Raw genomic sequence first — 27,794 nt, 5'->3', positions numbered from 1 at the left:
CAGCACTTTTAAATTTCAATAATCAGAATACCGAAATTGTTTCCGTTGTTTTAAAAGGTTTATGTCAGACTGCCTTTCCCGCATCGATGTTTCCCGACCGCCCTGCACTTTAGGGGGTTAAAAAAAAACAAAGGCCGCGCACATTGCGCAAAACTCTGAAACATGAGAAGCGGGCAAAACGGAGCGAAGAACTAGATGTGAATTATGGCATAAAAACAGAGAATCCRACGCTGAACAGTGAAAAATCAACACATGATGTGAAACACATGATGATTAGGAAGCGCAGCAGGTGATGAATGAATATTACTGATGATCAATAAACAATAAAATAAATGTAGCAACAGGAAATTAACTAAAGTGGACATAGCAATAAACCAAGAGAGGATAAAACTAATCAAAGGAAACTAAATGGAAATGAATGAAGAACAAAATGCAAGAATAAACTAAGAAACTAAAGTAAATACAGAGGAATAAACTGGTATGGCAAGACCTTTCGAGCAATAATTAATACAGAGGACTGTATGGCAAGAATATACAGACACTATTTCCAGATAAAAGGTAAAATAATATTGTTGAAGTGCCATGGGTAGGAGCGCAACTACACATTATTCAGGTGGATGCGAAAACATAAATCGGCGCCCCCCACGAAGGAGCGTAGAAACAAACCCCCTCCTCCAGTCGCCGATACGTTTAGGGCAAAACTCGCTACATTTACCCCGTTATGTGCGCGAGGTGAAGGAGCGTAAGGCGCGCTGAAGTGTACGGGAAAACATMATCGGTGCGCCGATTCAAAACATCTACAATAATGATAGTAACATTAATAATAAAATAATTGTCAGTGCAAAGTAGCCTACAAATTCTTTGGTGGGGGGCGGTGAGGGACTTAGATAAAGGCTAGGGGGGCGCTGGGCCGAAAAAGGTTGAGAAACACTGATCTAAAGTAAATCTTAGTGCACCAAAATCTGCTCTTTTTTTCTGTATTAAAACTTGGCTAAATATAAAAAGTGATTTTAAATGAACATCCTGTTTTTATTGATGAGGATGGACAAAATATTTTTTCCGTTTTCTTCAAGCCCAAAATAATCAGCAAACTGGATTCCTTAGATTTTAAAAGAAAAATCTGGAAAAACCAATTGAAGTTTTTAATCTATGATCCCGTTTCTACAAAAACCGTCTGAGCACCTTATTTGTTTACTTAAAATAGTTTATGTTTAGTTTATTGTGCACTTATTAAAAAAAATCACAACAATATTTTTGGTGATTTTATTTTTAAAAATGATATTTTTCTGGCCTGCGAGTAACATTGAGGTGACGACTTTGGCCCACTTGACAAAACGTTTGGTCATCCTCATCCATCTCTAAGGATCTAGGGTTTATATTTATATCCTCACAATTGCATAAATGTATTTGAGTATTTCAGTGGAGAAATTGGTGCCAAAGATTAATTTGAGACTAGAAAAGACATCTCTAAGAACTAGTTGTGCACCAGTTAAATCAGCCACGATTTCCTGAACTTTGGGAGATTAAAAAAAAGGAATTTGGACAAATTTGGAATCGGCACGTCAGGCTTTTTAGCTTTTTAGTGATTGGCCAGAAAACTGCAGTCGGTGCACTCTAGTAAAAACCCTTAGTGGAGTGTTGAATGAACACGTATAACTTTGCTCTAAGGTCAGTTTCAGATGTGTGCCTTTATGTTTCCAGGTTATCCAGGTACCACAGGGCAGATTCAAGGTGCTTGCTCCAGAATTAACCAAAACCGGGCCTTACCCTGTGGCTCTCATACCAGGACAGTTCCAAGATTACTACAAAAGGTACATTTAGCTCAAAAGAACAACATCCATGTTCTTTTTTATTGCCTACCATAAGGTGAACATGACACCCTAGCCATCCTAATATTTTCTTGTTTTATCATCTTTTCCCTGCTGATGTATCGTCGTTTTCTTCATGTCAGGTACTCGCCCAACGAGTTGCGCTATTTGCCGTTGAACACCGCTCTGTATGAGCCTCCACTGGATCCAGAGCTTCCTGCTCCAGACTCGGAGCCCGACTCGGACGATGCAGACGAGGCCAAGGACGACAAGAACAACAAGAACTCATCAGTAAGGCAGCAGCTTGTTGATAGAGACGTAGAAATGTCTGATCTCTGCTGATGTGGGTAAAACAGGGTGTCTGTGCTGTCTGCAAAAAGTATCAGATTTATGTATCTAACATTTATTTATTTACTTTGAATGGACAATAAAAAGTAGAAACAGAAAAAAATAGGACAAATAGTCACACCAATTTACAGGCAAGTTTATACAATTTAAAAAAATATATTACACCAGAAGTATTCCCACATCAAATGACGCTTAAATCTCATGTTCTCATCATTGAATGTACAATTATTTACACATTATTAATATCAACAACAGCATTTTCGGCCTTTCAGACACCCCGTCCTATACAGCATATTTCCCAATCAGTTTATTTTTGTACAGAATTTTTAAGCTGGTTTATATTTGTACTTTGTTTGGCCTCATCATTTAATTCATTTTATAAACAAAAATCATTTTTGGTTGTTCTCATACATTGTGTTTGACGGTTTTGTACTTTAAGAATTAATATAAGGCTTTGCATTTCTTAATTCCATTAAAAAAAAAAAAGTTTGTCCTTAAATATTTGAGACACAGATACAACTATGATCACCATCTACAATAACCATTCAAAGAATTTTGAATTAATATGAGTTACAACAACATTTAATTTCCCTTTGGGATTGATAAAGTATTTTTTGAATTTGAGTGATTACAAATAGTGAAAAAAATGAAAAGGAATGGTAAAAAATGTCCTCAACTAAAGTAAGATTTGACAAGATCTATAGTTAATATCACCAACTTATCTTTCTCAGTTTTTTCTTTTATTTATAACCCAGCAGTTTCTGCCCCTATATATTAAATAAAATATAAAAAATAGCCCTAAACAAAGTACAGAGCAATAGCTCCCAATGAGCTGTTAGCAGCAGTTACAAATGGCAACAGAAAAAAAAAGGGGGAGGAGCCGTCAGTTACCGGTTGCTATGGTAACCACCAACTGCCAAGAGCAGCTTAAAAGACCTTAAAGCGCCAATAAATATCTGGAGAAACGATACAAAATAAATTCAAATAATTTCGACAGATTTCACATCTATAGTATTGCATACTTGCAATATATGATGTATGATTTTTCTATTGTGCATTTCTGTTGCGATACTTGGGGTGCACCGATTTATCGGCGCAGATTTCCTTAATTTTGAGAGAACGATGATTGGTTGATTCTTACACATGAAGCCAATCTTATCTACTTCAGCAAACGTCTAAAAATCAACCGCTGCCTCTTCTGTGAGAGAGGTTTGACTGATGGACCGGCCCACCAGATCATGTCTGAATGTTTGGAGTTAACAATAGTCTACCATTGTTACCAACTCAGTGACTTTCCTGCTATATTTAGTGACATTTCAGACAGAAAACATAGAAAAGGCCAGAAAACTGCAGTCGCTGCATCCCTACTCGGCAGCGGTTCTGTGATATCTTTATGTCAAGTCGAACCTTTTCTTTCATGAAGGATAACTTTCTGGCTTGTTTTCTTAAATTTGCTCCCACCTCTGTTTCTCCCATAGGACAGCTCTTCAGGAAACGCCTCGGACGTGGAGAGCCAGGAGGGCGGAGGAGGACATCGTCATAAGTCCAAAGCCAAAGACAGGACGTCAACGCCGGGAAAAGACCAGCGCCACTCCCACAAAGCCACTCCAGGGTACAAGGTAGAGGACAAATCCACCTGAAAACTCTTCTCCAACAACAGCAGCAGCACTTTCTGCCCCCTCTCCTCTTTCTACTGTCACCACCTCCTTACTCCATCCATTCCTGACCCCCTACCTAGCTCTCTTCAGCATCTACAGTTGGTCAGCCTGCCTCCCAGCTGGAATGACCCGGTCCACCCCGCCTCACACACACAGTCACACACCAGGGGGTTTTGACCTTTGACTTTTTTTGGTTTTATGATTGCCTCATGGACCCCCCTCCAAACCCTGATCCCCCACCCCTTTTTTTTTTTTTTTACCCAACTGTGAGCAATAAGAACATTTTAAAGGAACAGTTCACGTTTCTTTTTCACTGCACTTTTACTTTTTTCTTCAGTGAAGACAAATTTGAACTTTTTTTTCTTCTTCTGATTGCCCTTAATATACCTCTTATCTGTCCTCACTTGTCAAAAAAAAGTTCTAAGACAAGTATGTGGATTTTTTTGGCTGCTAATTTTCTCTTCTTGGAAAAGAAACTTTGTTAAAGACATAAAGAAAAAATAAGCCGCATACATTTTGTGGTGGTTTTATAAAGTATATCACTGTAGATAATATTATCATCTGTCTCTGAAGTGTGCCATGCACACTAATCCTTACTGATTACCCGAAACCCCGACTACCACGACCTGCAGGCTTATTATTATTATCATCCCATATTTGGTAAAATCACATTCAGCGATGACTGATTGGTTCCATGTTCGATTATTGATTGATGCCAAGAAGAAGTGAGAATTTCTACTTAACAAAAGCAACAAATCCGACTTCAGAAAAGTGCAGATCCTTGTTTTTTATGGACACAAGTTGCATTGCCAATTTGGACCTTGCATTACATAGAAGTCTGGTAATAATTAGCGTTTCCCGATAAAGTGAAAAAAAATACATTTACAAGTAATTACAAATGCAGTTTAGTGATCAGAAATGCACGTGGACATTGACAAATGTCTCCCCAAACACAAACTGCCGCTGGAAACAAGATGTTTAACTTAAATTGTTGATATATTGATGTGTTTTTGTAGAAAAACAAGCCAAATATAATTCAGACATCTGTCTCCCTGTGTTATGATCTTCTGCAGAAATTGTATAGATCAGAGGAAAGATCATATGACACGAGTTTAAATCTTTTCTTTTTATTCATCTTTAGACCAAGCCTAGAACTGCAAAAACACAAAATCTTATTTTTGGTTTAGTTTCTAGTGCAAATATCTTAGTGCACTTGAAATAAGACAAAACCAACTTAGAAGTAACTTTCAAGCAAAATATAAGAGCTTGTTTTAACTCATTAATTCCTTTATTTGTAAACTAGTTCTAGTTCCACCGGTGCCGTTACCTAGCAACCCCAGCCAAGCCTAGCCCGTCTCCTAGCAACCCAGTTCTAGTTTCACTGGCAGATTATTTCACTTGTAACAAGACATTTTTTTCCATGTTGTGATCGACCGGCGGAACTAGTACTTTTTTTTTTTCAAAATTAAGAAATTATTTACTTAAAACAAACTTTTATATCCTGCTGAAAAGTAACTTATAAGCTAGTTTTGTTTTATTTCAAGATATTTGTACTAAAAACTAGACCAAAACGACTTGGTAACACTTTGTGTTTTTGCGGTGTAGCTAGTCCTGGTTTAGCCTTGGAAAATCTTCCACCTGATCCATTTTAACTCTGCCAGAGCTTTTAACCTGAGGTGTCCAGAAAGACAAAACGACTCCAGTGCAGTTTTAATTTAAGTGATCCTCAAACTTCCAGTCTGCAGCGTCCCAGTCCTCAATGTTCACCCGGAGAAGCCGATGGCGTAAACAGGAGCTTCATTTTAATTGTTTTGATAAACAGACGGCGCAAACTCAGCCTGAATTATAAGTTACAATGTTTCCCCATAAGGTCAAATCATCAGTTTAAGCTGGATAACAGCAGAAAACAGCAATATGGAGTAAAATTATTTATTTTTCGAAGAAAGATATTTTAAGTCATTTTCCATTGTTAATCTAATAAGCCATAAAAGTCGTACTAGTCGGAGTTGCGTTTAACTGCATTAGCAACATAGCACACTTTCTTTCTAGACTGTTAATGAGTGTGAGTCAGCGGTTCGGTTTGGACGTTATTTGTCCTCTTGAAGTGTTTTCAGACCGTTTTCACACTGTCGCTGAGCTGAGCTGAGCTGAGCTGCAGTTGCAGTTGCAGTTGCTGACTGACGGAGCCAAAAATGTGCTTCTCTTTTTTTCCCCAACACCCACAAATGCAACATCTTTGGTCGACCTTAGGTGACGTGTTCCCTTGCAGGTCATTGTGTTTTATGTTTTAAGATTAAAACAAAAGAGAACATGTAAAATGTGTGGATAAATCAGCGCTTAGGTGAGTATAAAGGACCCGAATGCGTCCGTTTGACTCAAGCTCAGCTTTGTGGTGTGGGGATGGTCGCTTTCTGGCTGGTTGTTACGGCGTTCAGCGCGTCAAAGTTTCTCAAAGTAAGGTCACTACAACACCATCCATGTCCTCTTGAAGGGAGGTAGATGTAATAGTAGTATTATTTCTATATTTTAAGACTATATAGTGTTTTAAGAAGTAAATATATTTAGATTTTTTTGTAACTCTGGTAGCGTTGACAAACATAAAAGCAGGTGGAGTTGGGTTATACCAGAAACATGTTCCTGTTGGAGAGTTTAAAGTAGATTTAAATAACATTCTGACTCAAAATTGACTTTATTATACATTTTTTTTCTGCTAGCAGTGTGCAGCAATACGTGGGGGAGGGGTTGCACACAACCAGAGAAAACTGGGCGGTTATAAAGCCTTTGTTTACCTTGTTGCTGATCTCTCCCTGTTAATGAGAGGAACTGGTTAAATAACTCTACAGCCGTTTTGTATAGATGTGAATTTAAATGTCTAAATTACATCATAACTTTTCAACCAGCTGTGACACCAGCAGTATATAAATGTTTCTATATAACCAGTACAACTGTTCACTTGTTTGCCTCTGCAGCTGCATGTTAGAGCAACGTGGCTCTATCTAGAAAAATGACAGTTTTAAAAAAAAAAAAGAAAAAAAATAAGCATTTAGCGTTTTGAGAAAGTTGGTATTATTTCTTACGTGTGCATGATATGCAATATTTCCTGTTCAAATCCAGTGAATTTAGAATAAAGGATATTTACACGAGCTGGATGCAGTTTCATGGATTGCTCCTTTTCCAGTTTCACTGCAAAACATCTCCAGACAGTTTGGGTCAAACGGAGAATAGTCTGGATTTATTTTTATAACCATGAAGAATAGATTCATAAATACTTCATGAACTACAGGTCTGGGAAAAAAAACTAAGAGCCCACTGCACTGGGGCTCACTGAAAACCTTTGGTGGTTATTCCACCAAATATGGATTCCTGAACTGAGTTAAAATATTGTGGTTTCTAAATGAATCTAAACTTGTTTTCTTTGCATTATTTGAGGTCTGAGAGCTCTGAGTCTTTTTTACTTTGACCTTTTCTCGTTTATTTTCTGCAAATAAATACTACATTTTTATTTCAGAGACATGTTGTCAGTAGTTCATAGAATAAAAGAACAATGTTCATTTTACTCATATTCCTATAAAAACTAAAACCAGAGAAACGGATCATTTTAAGTGATCTCTTAATTTGTAAAAAGGTTTTTTATTATCTGTAGACTAATCCAGATAGACTAACTTAATAAACCTAATCGCGTAAAATAAGAGTAAGCAGAACATTTTTTATTTATTTAATTTGGGATTATTTTTGAATTTGAAAGATATTTAGCTTTTCTGTCTAATTCAAATTCATTTTTATTGATTCAAGTTTTTGGTTTTTATCTTTACCAAGTCTTGCACTTTTTTCCCCCCAGTTCTTTATTTTTATTAAATCTAATCAGTTTATATTTTTCTGATTAATGCCACATAATGTGTTGGTACAAATTATGCCTTGCAAAACTGTGAATCTTTCTACGTTTTATTACATTAAAACAAAACAGAAACCACATCACACATAAATGTATCACATAAATTCATACATAATTTATGTGATAATCAACACAAATTAATGCATAATTGTGAAAATATGTTAACTAATGATCTATTTTGTTCTCCTTTTCACTGTTATTCATTAATATCATATAAATTCCCAATAAAATACTTTTAAGGTTTATGGCGACGTGACAAAAAGTGGAAAAGTTCACGGCGTCTTTCTTTTGCAAAGCAGTTTATAGTTTATGTTGTTTCACAATCCTCCATATTTGGAGTTTATTATAACTTTTTAAATAGTAATTTAACAGCAAAGTGGTTTTAAATGATCTGTTAGCTGAAACTGTGCAGCAGGTTTCTTAGCGTTTCTGTTCTCAAGAGTTTTAGTTTCTCCCGGATAGTTTTGTTTCATTTACTGTTTTATTTTTGAGTGTTTTAAATGTTCCAACATTTCAAGAATATTTCATGCAGGAGATTTAGCTAAAAACTTTTTGAAAGTTGTCATTTTGGTACTGAAATACTTTTGTTTTACAGCAAACTGTGCTTTTCCTTTTAGGTGCAAATCTTTTAGAAATCTCACCCAGTTTTGCAAACAAACTGCTTATTATTCATTTTAAATCCTTCAGAAAAGTGCCTAGTTTGTGTTATGTGAGAATAGAAGCCTTTAATTTGCTACAATAATTAAATTTTTTGGGTTAAATTACTTGGGTGCATCAACATATTGTTAAAAAATGTAAATATAAAGAAAAAGTTCACTTCGTTTCTTATTTCAGTGGAGGAAGGCACTTTGCTGGTTGTTGTGTCTGTATGACAACGTTTATAGTAAATTATATTGATTTGATTTCTGAAAAAGGTGGAAAGCTTCTTGTTACCTGTGAGATTATTGATTAATAAGTTTTCTGTTTTATTCTGTACTCTGAAAACTAGGCTGCAAGTTTTACCAGAACTTTTTCTTTTAGCATTTATGACAAAGATAAATAGTCACATCTGTAATTATCACTGATCATTTCTATATTATATCCAAATGGAAATATTGATGTGGTCAGAGAGGAGTTTTTGTTTGATATGGATATTTTATTGAATTAATTGAGTCCTAAAATGAAATTTCAAACTGACCGTTTTAATGCAGCAGGTTATTATATTTTAGAGTAGAAAAAACCCCAAAGTATTTATTTTTTTCCCTCTTCTGCTTTATATCCATGACTACAAAATTCAAATGTTTGATTGGTTTTATAGCGTTATTCTGCCCTTGCAGCCTAAGGTCATTCCAAATGCTATTTGTGGCATTTGCCAGAAGGGTAAAGAGGCCAACAGGAGAGGCAGGCCGGAGGCTCTCATTCACTGCTCCCAGTGTGACAACAGCGGTGAGTCTGCAAGCTGACATCTAACGCCACATTTCCTGCTCTATGTGTCATTATTCTGTTTTGCCATGACTCTGAAATTATTAGTTTTATGTGTTTATTTAGAATAGTCCACGTGTTGTTCTAAAATTTAATTTGTTTAAATTGTACATTTTTACTAGTAAACCTTGCATGATACGAGGCTATCGTAGACATTTGTTAGACATTTTTTAGAATTAGACATTTTTGCTCAGCAGGAATCGTGACTAAAGAGTTGAAAGATATTTTGTTTTACAGTAAAAATCCAAATGAATATTCTCATTTAAAGGAGACCTATTATACAAAATTTATATTTTGCATGTTTTTATATTTCCATTTGCATCTAAACTACTTCTAAAAATAGATCAAGTGTTTCATATTAAAAAAAAAAAAACTCCCAGCGTTTTTTGGTATAAGTAAATTTTTTTGGTGTTTGGAAAATAAAATGTTTGAAAAACCCGCCAGTCACAAACAACAGACATTGTGTTGTTACCTAGCAACCCCAGGCGAGCTCAGCCCATCACCTAGCAACCCACGCTGAGCTCCAGCATGTTTGGTCAGCTGGTTTTACTGATATACAATGGCTGCTGGAAAAGACAAGTGCTTTGTTGTTGACTTACCAATCAGAAACCATTTTCTGCATCCTTGTTGGTTGTGCAGGAGGCTCCACTTCTGCTTTTCAAAGACGTACAGTTGTTTAATCATGCATCTGATTGCAGCCATTTTAAATGAGTTAAGACAACATTTAATTTCCCTTTGGGGTCAATACTGTTTTTGAATTGGAACTGAATTTGGACTTTAATGTGTGAATGTAAATGTTGAGGATTAAAGGTCGTGGCCAGCAGGAGCTGATTTGGATTTAAAGTGACAAGAGGCCATAAAGCATCTCAATCTGGAAGGAGGACAATGAGACTAAAATCTCGTTATCTAAATAAATAAATAATAAATAAATAAATCTATGGGCCATAGACCTGTCCTAACTGGTTCCAGGAACTATAATATGTCACCTTTAAAACAACAGAGCTTTAACTAGATGTACAAGGGTCTGTTCACACACGTGTTTCTTCTGTTCTGTCTGTGTTTCTGTCCTCCACCGTTCTGCCCTGCGTACTCATCTGTGTGTCTGTGAACCTCAGGCCATCCGTCCTGCCTCGACATGAGCGAGGAGCTGGTGAGCGTGATCCAGACGTACCGCTGGCAGTGCATGGAGTGTAAGACGTGCACCGTGTGCCGCCAGCCGCACCATGAGGACGAGATGATGTTCTGTGACAAGTGTGACCGCGGCTACCACACCTTCTGCGTGGGCATGGATGAAATACCTACAGGTGAGGAGAAACGGCTTTGGGTTCAGCCATGTTTTGCTTTTCTTCATCAGCTTAATTTGATTATCTTTGATATTTGTTGTGCGAAATAAAATGGCCGGGTCAGATTAAATATAAATGTTTCTAAATAACCAGTAGAGCCGTTCACTGATTTGCCTCTGCAGCTGCAGGTCAGAGCAAAGTGGCTGTATTTAGAAAAATGACAGCTAAAAAAAAGCATTTAGCATTTTGAGAAAGTAGATATTATTTCTTACATGCGCATGACATGCAATATTTCCTGTTCAAATCCAGGGAATTTAGAATAAAGGATTTTTAGACGAGCTGAATTTCTCCTTTTCCTGTTTCACTGCAAAGATTTCCAGATAGTTTGGGTTAGACAGAGAATAGTCTGAGCGCTAATTGGGATTTATTTTCATAATTATGAAGAATTGATTCATAAAACGACTTTTTTATTATCACTAATAAACCTCAACACTTGAAATGAGAATAAGAGAAAAATGTTTATTGAAAGATATTTAGATTTTTTTTTCAGACTTTTGGTCACTGTGTGACCTGAAAGCAGAATCGTTGCAGAGTCTTTAAAAAACAATTTAATTCAGGAATGGTAGAGGCTGAATATTTTAATCCATAAAGTGTAATAAATTTAAAGTTTAGGATAAAAAAATCCTTTCTGCTCAAGGTTTCGGTCAGAAAACCTGCTAAGCCTGGTGGTTGTGGCGCTCGGCAGTCATTCATCCAGCGGCCCGTCATGTTTATGAGTTAAATATTTTTAAAATTTGACAGGAAATTTTTTTATTTCTCTTGATAATTATGTGTTATTGGAAGATTAATAGCTGAACACCAACTATAAAATCTTTAAAAAATGCAAACATTTTAAAAAGACTTAAATAAGTAATACTAAGCTTGGTGGGGGCACAAATAAAGCCTGGTAGCCCGCCAGGCTTATAAAACTCTGGGGGAACCCTGGTGTTGATCAGACTGTGAGGGGAAACCCTATAGTTTCTGGGTTCAGTTCAAAATATTCATCTTCTTCTGATGAAACTAAACTTTTGTTGTTTTGGATGCACATAAATGTGGTTTTCTCTCCAACATTTATCTGCATATTGAATGTCTCATAATTTCCTCCACTTTCTCTAAGACTTTAGGTTCAGCTAAATTGAACAAAGAGGCTTTATGTTTTTCCATAAAACTTAAAGAAGCTGGTGACTCGTCTCAAAGTTTTTTGATGATCCCTTAGGAATTTTACCGAATACGACACTTTTAATGTTACCTATCATTCTCTTTAACCATTTTATGTTTGTTTTTTTTGTCTTGATTTGTGCTCAACAATTCATCCTGTCTTCTCAGGTCTTTGGGTGTGCGAGGTTTGTGACAAAGACTTCACAACACCCAAAAAGAAAGGAGTAAAAACACAGAAGAAGTCTAAATCGGCTCAGAAATGACCAACGTAAAAATTAAGTTAATTTGTTCACAAATTCTTTGTCAACATTTCTGGAAAATGTAAATTGTTTTTTCTTTTTCTTAAATAAAGCTTTGCTTGGACATTGTGTTCTTTAAAACGCTGTATTTACTTAAGAAAAGCAGAATAAAAAATTAAGTGAGCTGCTGTTGCTTGGTAACGAAGAGCTTGGTTTATTTTTTACAAAACCTTTAATTAATTTCTATGACTGGAAAGTGAAATGGTTCCCAGTGAACTGTGCTTTTTCTCTCCGTACATTTCTGTTATTATACACTGTTATAATAAAAACATCTGGTGCTGAAACTCATTTAAACTCACTCAATGCAGGGTTTTAAAGGACTTACTGGTGTCATTCAAATTTTAAATATTACTTTTAGTGTTTTACGTCTTATCTGTGGTTTGTGTTTTTAATGACAAAGCAGTCTGGGTCAATATTTTTTAAATAAGTGGTGCTATTCTTCCTGTGTGTTTACGGACACTGGAGTTTTTAAGTTTTATTTTAACTATATTTCAGATTTAAGTTTCTCCAACTTTCACTGTTCTCGGAATCGTAAGATGCAACTGTAACCACTTGTAATTACACTAAAGGTAATTACTCTAACATTTGTTTGCATTGACTTGATGATTTTGGAATCAGCCTAAATGTAGTGTCTTGATTTTTTATTATTATTTTATGTTTGTTATATTGTCCTGTAAACTGGTTGTTAAATAGTTATTTGTTGCCTCTAATGTCACAGTGAATTATTTGTATTTTTTAATTGTTTTTTTAACAATAAAAGCCACTTTAAAGGGCTAATTGTTCGCTTTTCATGTGTATCATGTTGGAGACCTTATAATCTCTTTCTGTTAATTCTGCTGCTTTAATACTAATAGGTTTTTCTTGTAAATTATTCAAATCTCACATTTTTGTCTTTGTTTTTCCAATACAAGATGGTTGACGAGATTCTTTGTGTTAAATGTTTTGGGTTTGAAGAGAATTTAACATAACAAAATGTTATATTAATAAATGGTAACTGTTTATGCTTAGAAAAATAAACATTGATGTTCAATAATAAGGTAAAAGTGGCCAATAACTGCTAAATAATAACACATTGAGAGGTTGGGATTTAAATACCTTAAACCTATTTTATTTTTCGCTGACTTGTCCCATAATCTTGTTTTGAATTTATGAGAAGTTAATCTGAACTATACGCTTATATACTATATATTTGTTTGAACTGATCTGCACAATGTTCAAGTTTGATCACCAGGTAAGTTATACAATAATAGGAAAAATATAAACTTTTCTACATTGCTGGTCTCTATAATTAGCAGGTGCTCACACAAAAGTAACAATGTGGCCATAAATATTTTTTTTATAATCTAGTGTTTACTTGGTCTTTTAATTTTCCATAATCCACAGATATTTGGCCAAAATTGAAAATATTTGGAAATCCTGCCCACTGTTATGATGTTGAGTCATTTTTTAAAATCAACGTTAAGCAATCACGTTTATGTTTTCAATTTCTACTAAATTTAAGTCAAAATGTATTAGTTTTTGAAATTCACAAGTATCTGTTCTGATTTTGCTCATCAATAAAACGAGTAGTATTAATGTCACACTGTTATTTTCAATGAATAAAAAGAGCAGAAGAGTCCCTTAAAAACAATAGTGATTACCTCTCAAGTACTGTCATCATTTTGCATCAAATAGTAGAAAGGGCTTGACCAGTGTGAAATATAATATGTATATTCATATTATGGAAGAAGTAGCACTGATTGTTTGTATAAATTTGATGTATTTCCCAATAAAACTTTTTTACAACTTATAACGTGTTCATTATTGAGTTTAGGATACCAGACAAAGTCTGACAACCAGATCTGGTAGCGCTAATGAAGTAATTGTGAAAAACAAAAGTCCGTAATCCAGTAGTAGCTGAATTGCATGTTGTACCTCAATCACCCTGTAGGGGCGCTGTAAGCCTCACCAGAAGGGCGGTTGGTGAGTGCAGAAGAAGAGGCTGCCATACTGCAGTGATACAGCGAGTTTAGCCGAGGGAAGCTGAGTTTTCCCCCTTGCTTTGTTTCCGAGATGCTTTCAGCTCAAGGTTTTGGAGGTCCTGGGAAGATGAAGGAGTATCATTATGCCGGCGCAGTAGAGAACAGATTTTCACCTTACGCTTTCAACGGAGGGTCAGTGGAAATTTTCTGTTAATGTCAGATTAGCCTTGAAGCTAGCTCATACTACTTATGCTATCCGGTTAATTTTAGCAAACCAGTTCTGTACTTAATAAGTCAAAGTTTTTGTATAAACTTTACATTTGCGATGTTACACGATGCAGTAATGTATTTGATTCACGATGTTGAGTCATAAAAAGGAAGAAAGGAGTAAACGCAACACTTTCAGTTTCGAATCTGTTCTGTTAGCTTCCTTTAGCTAGGCTATAGTAGGTTGTGTTCATTCTGGATGTTTTAGGGATATTGGATCTAACCGGTTTTTTCTCTTTTTCTCAGAACCGTACTAGCTGTTGCTGGAGAAGATTTTGCCATCGTAGCGTCAGACACCAGGCTTAGTGAAGGCTACTCCATCCACAGCCGCGACTCCCCGAAATGCTACAAGCTGTAAGTCATTCCTCTGATCGTGGATGTTGTGAAGACTGACCGCAGTAAAAAGCTTCACGTCTCGGCTGATATGTTGTCTTTATGTCCTGAGACTCATCAGATCAGATTTAATATTCCGAACAAGAATAAAGATGGGCTTAAATCCAACCAAATGCTTTTTCTCACTCTGCAGTACTGTCCCTTTAACGGTAATGGGTGAAAATGACTTAAAAGTTTAATATAATATTTTGTGGTTTTTACTGGAATAAAAATAAAAGTTATAACAACAAGCTTTTAAAACGCATCACATTATCTTTTTGGTGCTAAATGGACATGTATATTGCTAAATGTTTATTTCATTTTTTATATTGACGATGTTAATATGTAAATGACTAATTCCAGTCTTTGCGTTTTCACATCCTTACAGGACAGACACGACTGTCATTGGCTGCAGTGGTTTCCATGGCGACTGTCTGACGCTGACAAAAATAATTGACGCCAGGCTAAAGGTGAGCTGGTTTTGGTTTCACTGTGGTTTTAAATTACCCTACTTTATAAACAATTTGTTCTGCTTGAACTTGTCAATGTTGCACTTGTTTAGGCACCAAAGTTACACACATAAAATAAACTGGAAATATTGTATATTTTTTCTTTAAAACAGTTTTGGTGTAAGTCATTAGTTTTTCCTTTTTGTGTGTTTATGGGTCCTTTCCTACTTTGTGCAAGTGGAAATTACAATAAAGGAGGAATATGAATCATAATACCACAGTGATTCCATTATAAAACAATATTTCTCCTCTTCTCAGATGTACAAACACTCAAACAACAAAACTATGACCAGTGGTGCCATCGCAGCCATGCTGTCCACCATCTTGTACAGCCGGAGGTTCTTCCCTTACTACGTCTACAACATCATTGGGGGTCTGGATGAAGAAGGTGGGCTCTTATGTACAAACGCTCAGGTGTTCTGCTGTTACAAATGCATGTTGCGGTAAACATAGCCGGCTTAAAATACTTCTTGCTCTGAAGTATTTTATATACTTCAGAGCAAGAATTGTATGAAATGGGTCAGCCTTCACATCTTTAAGCAAACAAAGCTCTGGCTGAGACGATTCATCTGAGTAATTGTCATTAAAATGATTTTCAACCCACACAGACTCTGTAAAAGCGCATTTACTGATATAGCACACACTGATGGCAGTAATTAAACTGAAGCTGTTCAAAACATGTATATATTAAATGATAATGTGTTTTTCTTTTAGCTACAAATAATCAAGTGTACACTAAAGGACTGCTGCATTATTTTATGTTGGGCAATAAAATGTTTATCTTCTTATTGAAGCCTTCGTTAATTTGCCTATTTTAATGTAATATTGTATAAAAATTGATTCACTGAAGTTTTTTCTATCCGATTAATCGTCAGAATAGCTGATAATTAATCAACTATTAAAACAATTGCAGCCCTGTTATTATTTTATAGATATAAAAGTTTTTCCTTCATAATTTGTGGAATTTGGTCTGAAATTATTTCGACAGTATTTCACATTGTCACTTTAACAGTTATTCTTCATCAAGTAGCGTCATTAAATACGCAGATAATTTTTAAACTCTTCTAAAAACAACTCAGACTTGTTCTCAAGTGGAAATATTTTGTGCTCCATTGTGTCTCCAGCAGTAATCGGGGTGTTTCTGTTTTATTAATGCATAAAGCTTGTCTTATGATCTTTTATGTTTTTTCTTTGTGCAACGTAGGCAAAGGAGCGGTGTACAGCTTCGACCCGGTCGGCTCCTACCAGAGAGACACCTACAAGGCCGGAGGGTCGGCCAGCGCCATGCTGCAGCCGTTGCTAGACAACCAGGTAGATAAAAAACACACACAGCCGATTTTATTCATCCTCGACATGAACACAGTCTGACTCTTTCCAAAATGCTGCTTCGCAGATCGGGTTCAAGAACATGGAGGGCGTGCAGCACCTCCCTTTGACTCAGGAGAAGGCCGTGCAGCTGGTCAAAGACGTCTTCATCTCGGCCGCAGAGAGAGACGTCTACACTGGAGACGCCCTTCGCGTCTGCGTCATCACGAAGGACGGCATCAACGAGCAGACGATACCGCTGAGGAAGGACTAGAGGGGACGCGGCGTTTCTGTCTGCCTTCAGTTTCCTCTCTGTCTTCAGCTTTTACATAAATTGATCCGCAGGTTGATAAAGTTGCCATGTAGGTTTGGCTCCAAACTGGAGGGAGGATTTCTGTCAGTTCTTTGTCCCAAATGTTCTGCTTACTTAGTCGCCGGCCTTGTTTCGGATCAGCATTCCTGTTTTCCCCGCCTGGTTCTAGACTCTTCCTCTGGATGATTTCTTATGTTTTGGAAGAAAACATGCTCAGCTGTTCTTTTTACATTCTTAATAAATATCAACAGTTCAGGAACTCTCCTTGTCTGATGCTTATTTTTGCACTCAAGATTCACTTCTGAATCTCTAAGAAATGACCAGAAACAGACGAGATAAAAGATATCAGCCCAGTTTTACTTGTATAACAGATGCCGCTTTGTTAAAATGTGACTATCGGCCGATAAAGATAAATTCTATAGTTTTATCTTTATAAAATTTTCTTAATAAAACCAATTAAGTTATGGACAAGCCTGACTTGCTATTGGGGCTAAACGTTCCATCGGCAGAGTTTTGCTTTCTGTATAAGCAAAAGAAACTAAGGCATCAAACGTCTGAATGTCACTGAAATTACCTTTTTTCATATCAAATGAGTCAGAGGCTTCTTCAGATTTGCTGCAATACAGACTGCTACAGGAGATATTTCCTCATCTATAACACTTTAAAGAATCTGAATTAATGAGCTACAACATAATTTAATGTCCATTTTGGATTAATAAATTATTTTTGAACTTGAATACTGATGTGTATCCCCACTGAAGGTGTTACGAAGAATCATTAAATGTCCAGACACTTCGAAGGGAATTTAACTGATCGTATTAAAAATATTTCAGGTTTTTTTTCACCCGAGGGATTTGTGAATTATATTTTAATTCCTGATGTGCCAATGAAACATTTATGGTGAAACAAAATTTTTTTTTTTCTGCTGCATCTGATAAGATAATCAGTTTGTGCTCAGATGAAAACAGACCACTCACTTCCTTCATGTAACAAACGCTGGCGCTTTAAAAAGAGCTCCGCTTATTTTATTTTATAAAGTGTTACAATTGCACATTTATAACTCAACATTATATGTTATAATATTAAGTATGTGGAAACCGGAAGGAACAAACAAACCAGCCAGTTACTCTTTCCCTCTTTTTATTAACCCAAGATAATCAGTTAAATGTTTAACAATCATTTCAACAATCAGAAAAAGAAAGTAACTCTCACACACAGACAGAGACGCGGTTAGGCGTAGTACTGCAGGTTGGCCTTCTTCTTGGCCTGCACCTCCAGGATTCCCTCCATGTAATCCTCGTGGTTCAGCTCGGTGGCGCCGCGCCGCAGAGCGATCATGCCGGCCTCCACGCACACGGCCTTGCACTGCGCGCCGTTGAAGTCGTCGGTGCAGCGGGCCAGCTCCTCGTAGTTCACGTCTGGACTCACGTTCATCTTGCGCGAGTGGATCTGCATGATGCGCGCGCGGGCCTCTTCGTTTGGCATCGGGAACTCGATCTTCCTGTCCAGACGACCCGAACGCAGCAGAGCCGGGTCCAAGATGTCGACTCTGTTGGTGGCAGCAATCACCTAAAAAAGAAAAACACGTAGGGGTGAAATCTGGATGCATTTTCTTTTTAATCATCAGATTAAAATATATAATAACAGTTTTTAGGTTATTGGACAATAAAAATAAACATTACTGAAGTTTTGGTTTTATTAAACTGAGTTATCTGATCAGCAGAAGTTTTAAAATCAGTTTAAATATCTTATTTACTCTTTATACATCACCACCTTCCTAAAATAATGGCATTTGTTTTGCCAAATAAATGCAGAATATTGTCACTTTTGATGAAGGTGAAGATATTTGAAATTATTTTTAATCAAAACAAAGTCAAAGCAATCAAAAAATCTGACAAATGTTATTGGGAATTTAACTGGTATTTTTAAATAATAATTTATGGGGAATAACCATTTCAAAGCAGGATGGTGTCTGTTTGGTTTTTCTACATTTATATTCAACACAATCAAACTTAACAAAATGAATTATGTAAACAAAACAAAAAGTGATAGTTGAGACCAAAAAGACCAGAATGAAGACTTTTATCATCCAGTTTTTGGTGGAAATAAACTCAAAAGAGACAAATGACAAATCATACAAATGTAAATTGATAAATTTACATGATAAATTATTTAATTTACCTTGCAATTAATTGATTTATTATTTCTTGTGACAGATCTATATACATACAGGAAGTCATATGTTTTCCTTGGGGCTGCACCGATTGCACTTTTCCGCCGATCTTTAAAAAGCCCAACCTGCTGATTTTTGTCTGAAATGTCGCTAAATGTAGCAAATAAAGTCAATGAGTTGACAGTAGTGGAGTCACTGTTGTTGCCTGGCTGGTGGACAGTCTGTCAGTCTCTCAAAGTGGAACAAAAGAGGACAGAGGTTGATGTTTAGACTTTTGCTGAGGTAGACAAGATCTGCTTATAGGTATTGGCCGATCACCGATCTACTCAAATTAATAAAAATCGGGCCGATTTCTGGGTGTTTTGACTGTGTTGTGTGGGTGGCAGCTCGTTTACCTTGACCTGCATGTTGGGCTGGAATCCATCCAGCTGGTTGAGCAGCTCCAGCATGGTCCTCTGGACCTCCCTGTCTCCGGCCTTCTCGCTGTCGAACCTCTTCGTCCCAATGGCGTCCAGCTCGTCGATGAAGATGATGGACGGGGCTTTCTCCTTGGCCAAGGCGAAGGCATCCCTCACCAGCTTGGCTCCGTCTCCAATGAACATCTGGACCAGCTGTGGACCTGCGAGCTTCAGGAAGGTGGCCTTGGTCTGAGCGGCGCAGGCTCTGGCCAGGAGGGTCTTCCCGGTGCCAGGTGGGCCGTACATCAGGACCCCTTTAGGCGGCTGGATGCCCAGGTTCTCAAACTTCTCCTTGTGGTTCATCGGCAGGACGATGGCCTCCACCAGCTCCTGGATCTGCTTATCCAGCCCTCCTATGTCGCTGTACTGCTCCGTGGGACGCTCGTCCACCTCCATGGCTTTCACCCGGGAGTCGTATTCGGTGGGCAGGGTCTCCAGGATCAGGTAGGAGTCTTTATTGACCCCAACCAGGTCGCCGGGCTTCAGCTTCTCGGCATCTACCAGCCCGATCACCGGCAGGAAGTAGGTCTGCCGAGTGGAGGTTTTAATGACGGCGCACTTTCCTTTTCTCTGGGAGTCCAGATCCACGTTGGCCCCGTCCTCCTCCTGGTCGTTGGGGTCCACGTCCAGCAACTCGATCACGTTGGAGACCAGGTACGGCAGCGTTTTGTTCACCTTTATCTTCTCCGTGTTTTCCTTGATTTTGTCCTTCATGGCCTGAAGCTCGTGGGTCACCCGCAGCACTTCGCTCTTCATGATCTTTATCTCGCTGTCCAGGAGTCGGGTACGCTGGACTATCTCCTCTGTGGACATTTTTAAGACTTCTTCCCCGATTCCGTCTTCCACTTCATCCCAAACTGATTTGTCACTCAGCGACGCCATCTTTGCTGTGTCTGAGCTCAACTGTGACTCTCCGGAAGTTAAAGCTTCTTCTTCCGGTTAGCGCCGACGAGCAGCCTGGGGGATGACACGGAGCTAAAGCTAACTTAATTTCGGCTACAGACTGCGGTCAAATGCAAAGAACGACCAGTGTGTAAGTCGACTTAATAATATGGTTATTTTAAACGTCATTAAATAAGAAAACCGGCGTTTTCACTGTGACTTGAAGCGATTAGTTATTGCGGCTTCGCGTTAGCTGATGTTAGCTTTGCGGTTAACATTAGCTAGCTGGTGTGTTTCACAGGGTTAACGCTTTAAACTCACCCTGCTGGAAAGCCGTTAGCATCGACACGCCATGTAATTATCTTAATTATGGCAATAAACGTTTAGAAAAGTGTTGCAAAACATTTAAGACTGTAAATATGACCAATAAGAAACGTTCGCTTTGGCGCCACTGCTATATAATTGTTTCGTATTGCTGTTGTAAAGAGTGAAAGAAAAATATGTCTGTTTGCATTTCCAGGTGAGGAATAAGGAAGTAAGGAACAAGGCGCTGGGTCTGGGTGTCTTAGTGGTTTTTGTTGCACTGAAATCCTGCTGCGTGAAGAGCTTCAGATCAGCTCTACTGGCTGCTCCCGGGTGGCGGTGTCACAGAAATGGACCAGAACAACAGCATACCGCCCTTCCAGGGGCTGGCATCCCCTCAGGTAAGGGCTCAGATTAACTCGGTAAATTAGAATATAATTTGAAAAATTAAGTCAATATCTAAACATGAAACTCACAGATATCTGTGAAACACAATGTGGCATTTTGATGACTGTTGATTACAGAAGAATGAAATAAATTCAGTTTCTCTATTCGAATATTATATAAGATCAGGAAAGGAAGGATTCTCAATTTGCCCCCCACACCTCCCTTCTTTGTTTTGAAGGATTTTTATTTATGTCTTTGAGTTCTAGTTTTAAATGTTCATTTAAATTTAAAGTTTATGGATCTTTGGGAATGTACTCTTGTATCATTTTGACATTATATTACCTGAAAATTGTCTTAAAACAGCAAAGTTATTGTAATAACTTGTCCAGCAAAATTTGATCTCATGACATATTATGGATAAACGTAACTTTTTTTTTTTTATGTTTCTGGATTGAATAAAAAACTTTTTTGGTTGCTTTAAAACGATTTTTAGGTTTTCAATTCAGTTTTTAAACTCACTGTTTCAGATTATGCCAAAACCAAAATTTAACTTGAAACATACAAAGTATCAGCGTGTGATTTTTGTCTAATTGCTTTTTGCATCTACAGTTTAATACTCAATTATATAAATGTACATTTAAATATACTTTACCTCATAATTGATTTCTGTAACATTTGGGCACTAATCTGTGTGATGACGTGTGTCCTTGTCCAGGGAGCCATGACCCCCGGCATGCCGATGTTCAGTCCCATGATGCCTTATGGCTCGGGCCTGACGCCGCAGCCTGTGCAGAACACCAACAGCTTGTCCATCCTGGAGGAGCATCAGAAGCAGCAGCAGCAGCAGCAAGCACAGCAGCCCAGTGCAGGTAACTGTGATCGCTCAGATAAAGTTGATCAGTTCCACGACTCGCATGAAGTCTTTGAAAATGCTTTGAAATCAATGAGGTGTTTTCAAGGTTTGGAAAATGTTTGATTTCTGCATGAAGTCCCTGAAAGTGCTGAATATTTGAACTGCACAGTTTTGTAATAAAGTTCAATCTAACGCCTGAGTAAAAGCTTCAATTTATTTTCAGTTGAAAGCAGATATTTTTATACATCCAATAAAAACTCACACATTTAGAGCAAAATTATTTCTATTTATCAAATGCTAGAAAACTTAGAACATTTTTAGGGATTTTTTTTGGTAACTTTTTGTTTTTAGTGTTTAATTTGATCAGTTTGGTCATAAACCTTAACATGATTCATTCAGATTGTTTCATTGTTATGAATGTTTGCTGATGGATCAATAACTTATTGATCTGTGTGATTGAAATAGAGGTTGACTTGTATCTAATAGATGAAACAATATTATTTAAATTGGGGATTTTTTTTGTGAAATTAGTATTTTGTTCTTATAAGGGAGACATTTAAGAACATAAATTGTTGTTTTGTGTATCTTGTCCCTCCTGTAGAATGTAGATTATCACAAAACATTATTATTGAAACTGGGGTTTTTTTTAGCTTTTATCTCCAGTGTGGGGCTGGAAAAGTTTGAAAACTTACCTTGAAAATGCTTGAAAACTTTATAAACCCTGCAGTTTTTTATTATTAAAGCCTTAAATGCTTGAAACTTCAGGCCTTCCAGGAGCGTCGGGGCAGACGCCCCAGCTGTATCATTCCCAGACGGCGGCGGGTTCGACCACCACGGCGCTGCCAGGAGGCACCGGGCTCTACAGCACTTCCATCGGCCCCATGACCCCGCTGACCCCGGCTACTCCTGCCTCGGAGAGCTCAGGCATCGTGCCGACGCTGCAGTACGGCTCATATTCACCTGGTTTACATGATTTCTGGTCTTCCTGCTAAATGCTACCTTGGTTTTATTCATCTCTGTTGGTGTGAACAGTTTGTCTCTAAGCTCAGTTAATGTTTGTTTCTGTTTTTATTTTCTGAGTTCATTTATTTCAGCCTTTTTCCTTGTTTGTGATTAGAAACATCGTATCTACCGTGAATCTGGGCTGTAAACTGGACCTGAAGACGATCGCCCTGAGAGCCAGGAATGCAGAGTACAACCCCAAAGTAAACAAATCCAAAGTTTACACATTCAGTATCATCAGCATGTCCATCCTGGAGGAGCATCAGAAGCAGCAGCAACATCTTCACTGAATCTGTTTAACTCTTTCCACAAGAATGATCGAATCGATGCGATACCCTTAAATAAAACCCAACCACTGTCATCCTTGTAAACACGTTAAATTGTAAATTTTCCAGCGTTTTGCTGCCGTCATCATGAGAATAAGGGAGCCCAGGACCACAGCGCTTATCTTCAGCTCTGGGAAGATGGTCTGCACCGGAGCCAAAAGGTCAGAATCCAACAAATACGATTTACTTTTCAACACTTTAGCAGTGACGTCGTTTCAGCGAAACGGTCCGCTCACATTTCTCTTCTATTTAAACGTGTTGCTTTCTGTGTCCGTCTCTCCAGTGAGGAGGAGTCGCGGCTAGCAGCCAGGAAGTACGCTCGCGTCGTGCAGAAACTGGGTTTTCCTGCCAAGTTCCTGGACTTTAAGATTCAGAACATGGTGGGCAGCTGCGACGTGAAGTTCCCCATCCGGCTGGAGGGATTGGTGCTCACACACCAGCAGTTCAGCAGGTTGGCTGGAGTTCGTTTGAGTCGATATCCATTTATAGTCTCCACCCGTTTTAAATGAACTAAAACGCCGTCTGCTTTGCAGCTACGAGCCGGAGTTGTTTCCAGGATTGATTTACAGGATGATCAAACCGCGAATCGTCCTGCTAATCTTTGTTTCTGGGAAGGTCGTTCTCACAGGTAAGGACTCTGACTGCTGGAAGGAGGAAGAAACATCTTTTCTTACATCATTGTCTCTAGTCCTACTTTCTTAACAATGCATCTGAGTTTTGAATATATGAAAATGTAAATTCAAACATTGACACCTCTCAGCCACAATGAACACTCAGGGCATAAAATAAAATTCAGCTAAAAAAATAACAAAAATGAAACAACGGGGAAAAAGTATAAATGCTTAAAGTATATTTATACATGTATAAATATAGATGGATAAAATAAAGTTTCAATCATTCGACTCTAATGTGTAGACAAAGTGTTGCTCTCTTATTAGTTATTTGAATTAATATTAATCCCATTATGTGCCGGCGTTCTTTTATTTTGTTGCTTTTCGCTCAGTCATTTCAGCTTGGTTACTTTCCAATATGGAAAGATTTTCCATATTTCCTTAAATTTACTGGTTCAAGAGGAAAACAACCATTTCTTAGCCATGACTTGAGGTCAAAGTGTGTCGCTACAGCTAGCTTACCAAAGGACAGCGTTTAAAGATGATGATGGATAAGTGGCTTAAAACTGAAGATACGAGTGGAAAGTTTCTCAGTTGCAGAACAGAGCAGCGCTGCGCCCCACGCTGACTAACCGCATCTCAACACTTAAAATAAAACTATTCATGTTGGACCATCTACTGACTGAAGGAAAATGTTTGTTTTTGCCAATGAAACGTCTTTTATTATGACTCTCCATTACAAAAAGCCCTGAAATGTTATTAATGCACACAACACTTGTAGTAAAGAACATTTTTGATTTCCGTGTGTTTTCTATCATTGGGAAGCTTTGAATTAAAACCTTTCAGAATCTGTAAATAACTCAAAACGCCCCTGTAGACGTGTTCTGGCTGGTCAAATTTACCCTTCACATTTGGAGGAACAAAGACAAAGAGTTGGCTAACACTTTACTTTCAGGTTGTGTATATTAAAATGTTGTGTTGTTGTGGGGGAATTTAAAACTAGACGAGTTTATTAAATGGGTTTAGTGATCTTTAGCTTGAGAAACGCTGATCTATTTTTATTTGTTTTATGAGTCATGTGCCTCAAACATGGGGTAGTTAATTATGAATTTGTGTATTTTTATTGTTTTTAAAGGAGCCAAGGTGAGAGCAGAGATCTACGAAGCATTTGAAAACATTTACCCCATCCTGAAAGGTTTTCGCAAAACTACGTAGAACCTGGAGTTGTTGTTTTTTTTTCCATTCTTCCCAGCCTGGTTTCTTTTTATTTTTGAAGCTGCATCAAAGTGACTCACTGATGTTGAACTCTTTACATGGACTAAACGGGATGCTGTTCGCTGAGATCTCATCTGATTTTAATTTTTTATTTTTTTTTTCATCCCCAAAGAATTTTTAAAGAAGATTTTACAGGCCGTCTTGGTTAAAATCATTTCCATATTTCCTGTAGTTTCCAGTGCATCATCACATCCCTGATTTGTACATAGGATTGTAAGAAAATGTAAGATATTGTTGATGAACGGAGAAACACTCTGAAGGGGACTGTTCCTGGTTTCATTTTAAAATGTTTTAACTACTTTTCTATGCTGCCATTTTTTAGCATTTTCTTTGCTCACGTCTGAAATTGTGCTACTTTGTGTTGAAATCGGCCAGCCTGACGTTTAAGCCTCCATCTTTGAATCCTGATTTATGATTTTAGGTTTGTTCCAACCAAACGCTGAAGTCGGTTTCCGTGTTTGTAGTTGAAGTAAAAGTGATTTAAACCGAGTTGCTAGTTGGCTCTGCAGCTTCTGGTCCTCTTCAGGTCAAACAGAGGGGTCGTCATATTTATATAGAGATGTTTTAATGGTGAAACTGGAGCTAAACATATTTTTTTTATATTCTAAATGTAGAGAAGTGAGTGGCACCTTGAGGTGGGTGCAGATAATTCCTGTTTGAGCAAATAAGGACAACTTGGGACTCGAAGATTTAAATGTGAAGGAAAAATGAAGCCTAGCATAAATATGGTGGCAAAATGTTACATATTTAGTATATAAATGTCTATTTTTGCCCATGTGGAGGTTTAGTTTGAAGATTTCCCCAATGAAGACGTTTAAGTGAAATTTTGGGTTGTTTTCCTGCTTCCTGTGTTTTGAACACAGTTTAACTCTGCAGCCATTTAAACGTTTTTCTGTCAACAAGCTGAATGTTTGCTTCATAGTTTGAATCAAAGTGTCCGAATCAGATTTATGTATCGACTCGTTTAGCAGAACAGATCAGGAAATGTTTTCAAATCGTCTGAAGTTGTCGATGTTCTGCAACAATAAATCTGTACAGTTAAAGCTGCGTCTTCCTTTTTATTAAGTCAAATTCTTATTAAAATAACCTAAGTGGATGAAACAATTGTTAATTATGGAAAACATCTGGTGTGGTTCACTAACCACATCCAAGTCTAATTAGTGTGAAATAGGCTAAAATATTTTTAAAAAAGCAAAACATGTCCTGATCTAAGTAAATTCAAAATGGGTGAGGAAAGTTTTATTTTTATTTATTTTTTACATATAGCAGTTACAAAACTTACAAATCAGTCAGAGCCATTAACCAAAAGTGAAGAAGGCAGAAAATCCTGAAGCACATCCGACCTGAATGGATCAAAAAGTTTGATTTTGGAGTGGTCTAGTTAAAGTCCAGTATAAAATATTGTTAAAATGTAACACTTTGAGCTAACAAATACACCATATAAGGTTGGGTGATGTGGCTTAAAATATAGCTCAGATTTTACAACAAGTTTTCTTTATTAAACTTGCTCATTTTAGTCTCTACTGCTTACTTTTTTCCTTTAACAAAAAAATACAAATATTTTTAAAAATCTGTCTTTTGCATCAATCATTCTATGAGTTGACCTCAATTTACTTTTGAAATAAATAGCTGTAAAGCACACTTGTCAAACAAGATGGCAGTTATTATTCTGAAATATTGAAACCCAAAGAGTACCTTAGGGGGGAAAAATTACATTTTCCAAAAGTTAAACAGAAAATTAATTTTGATAAAAATCGATTTATCAGCCAGCTCTACCTGGATACCTAAATTATCACAACATATCCATTTGAAGTAAAGTTTTCAATAAAATGTTAGAATTATTTGCTGTATGGCTCCATTAAATACCAGCTTATTTTATTTTTAAATTGAAGTAAAAAATATATATATCTCAAAGAACTTGAAGCTGTTGGGTTAATTTGAGCGCTTTATGTTCTGGAACTAAAGCCAACAGATCTGTACTACGTGTTTCCATGCTGAGTCAGTTGGTCTGCGCTGATGTCCTGCTTCCAGACGAACTCCGACCGGTACTGGTCTCCATGGTTACAGCTAGCGGAGCAGGTGAAGACCGTAACGGTTCCCCAGTCGATGCTGGCTCCCGTCGAGTCCACGCAGAGGCTGTTTAACAGCTGAGGCATCACCTGGAGAAACAAACACAGCGAGAAACGAGCCAGCTAGCTTCGCTGGAGGACTGGACTCTGCTGGAGTTTCAAACTTTACCCAATCGCTAACGCTTGTCCGTGTACAGTTCGTGGTGCGTTTAAAGACTGCTCGGAAAATTACCTTACCGCTGTAACGGCTGAAAAAAGTGCCGAGGACGAAAGGTGTTATATTTATAATTTCAATATGATTCAGTAAGTTTTATAATCGCATTGCATAGTTCCGGTAAGTTACAGTTTTTCCCCATTGATTACCGCTTTTATTTATTTCAGTTAACGAAAAAAGGTTTTCTCAATTTTAGTCTTAGTTATTTTTGTCGGCTTTAGTTATAACTAATCTGGGTGTGCTGTGGTGGCGCAGGGGTTAAGCACAACCCACATATGGAGGCCTTGGTCCTTGACGCGGCCGTCGCAGATTCGATTCCGGGCCTGGCGAAACTTGCCGCATGTCCTCCCCACCTTCCTGTCAGTTAACTATCGAATAAAGGCCACTAGAGGCAATAAGACCCTTAAAAAAAAGAGTTAACTATAATCTACACTATGGCGGAAAAGATTAGCTTGATTAAACTAATTTAGCAATCTAATAACGTTAACTTGAGTGTACAGACTCACAAAAATCAGAGCAGCAATTAAGCCAAAAGTTGTACAAAAAATATGTTCTTTTAGATAAAAAG

General features: G+C 37.5%; 5 protein-coding genes across 5 annotated transcripts in view; 3 read left to right on the top strand and 2 right to left on the bottom strand.

Moving 5' to 3' along the window:
• phf10 (PHD finger protein 10) overlaps nt 1–12,015 on the top strand; it is a 15,899-nt gene extending 3,884 nt beyond the window's left edge. The window contains exons 7-12 of the mRNA XM_008405811.2: nt 1,702–1,811; nt 1,952–2,099; nt 3,635–3,775; nt 9,023–9,131; nt 10,283–10,471; nt 11,816–12,015. Of these exons, the coding sequence (XP_008404033.1) occupies nt 1,702–1,811; nt 1,952–2,099; nt 3,635–3,775; nt 9,023–9,131; nt 10,283–10,471; nt 11,816–11,910 (792 nt within the window). The 3' untranslated portion in view covers nt 11,911–12,015. The remainder of the gene's footprint in view (nt 1–1,701; nt 1,812–1,951; nt 2,100–3,634; nt 3,776–9,022; nt 9,132–10,282; nt 10,472–11,815) is intronic.
• Nucleotides 12,016–13,905: 1,890 nt separating this feature from the next.
• On the top strand, nt 13,906–16,933 carry psmb1 (proteasome 20S subunit beta 1). The gene is made up of 6 exons (XM_008405812.2): nt 13,906–14,099; nt 14,421–14,528; nt 14,935–15,016; nt 15,314–15,443; nt 16,260–16,366; nt 16,449–16,933. The coding sequence occupies exons 1-6, from the start codon at nt 13,999–14,001 to the stop codon at nt 16,632–16,634; spliced, it is 714 nt and encodes a 237-aa protein (XP_008404034.1). The 5' UTR covers nt 13,906–13,998; the 3' UTR covers nt 16,635–16,933.
• An 863-nt stretch (nt 16,934–17,796) lies between these two features.
• psmc3 (proteasome 26S subunit, ATPase 3) lies at nt 17,797–20,208 on the bottom strand. The gene is made up of 2 exons (XM_008405813.2): nt 19,242–20,208; nt 17,797–18,242 (listed from the first exon to the last, which is right to left on the bottom strand). The coding sequence occupies exons 1-2, from the start codon at nt 20,184–20,186 to the stop codon at nt 17,904–17,906; spliced, it is 1,284 nt and encodes a 427-aa protein (XP_008404035.1). The 5' UTR covers nt 20,187–20,208; the 3' UTR covers nt 17,797–17,903.
• Nucleotides 20,209–20,247: 39 nt separating this feature from the next.
• Nucleotides 20,248–25,986, top strand: tbp (TATA box binding protein). The gene is made up of 9 exons (XM_008405816.2): nt 20,248–20,337; nt 20,707–20,890; nt 21,592–21,745; nt 22,495–22,672; nt 22,847–22,934; nt 23,127–23,218; nt 23,341–23,508; nt 23,591–23,685; nt 24,804–25,986. The coding sequence occupies exons 2-9, from the start codon at nt 20,840–20,842 to the stop codon at nt 24,881–24,883; spliced, it is 906 nt and encodes a 301-aa protein (XP_008404038.1). The 5' UTR covers nt 20,248–20,337; nt 20,707–20,839; the 3' UTR covers nt 24,884–25,986.
• Nucleotides 25,035–27,794, bottom strand: part of pdcd2 (programmed cell death 2) — an 8,283-nt gene continuing 5,523 nt past the window's right edge. The window contains exon 8 of the mRNA XM_008405814.2: nt 25,035–27,102. Within this exon, the coding sequence (XP_008404036.1) occupies nt 26,923–27,102 (180 nt within the window). The 3' untranslated portion in view covers nt 25,035–26,922. The remainder of the gene's footprint in view (nt 27,103–27,794) is intronic.

Source organism: Poecilia reticulata, linkage group LG3, assembly GCF_000633615.1.
Source record: "Poecilia reticulata strain Guanapo linkage group LG3, Guppy_female_1.0+MT, whole genome shotgun sequence".
NCBI lineage: Eukaryota > Metazoa > Chordata > Actinopteri > Cyprinodontiformes > Poeciliidae > Poecilia > Poecilia reticulata.
Note: the sequence above shows the minus strand (reverse complement) of the source record. Positions and strands in the feature narration are given on the sequence as shown.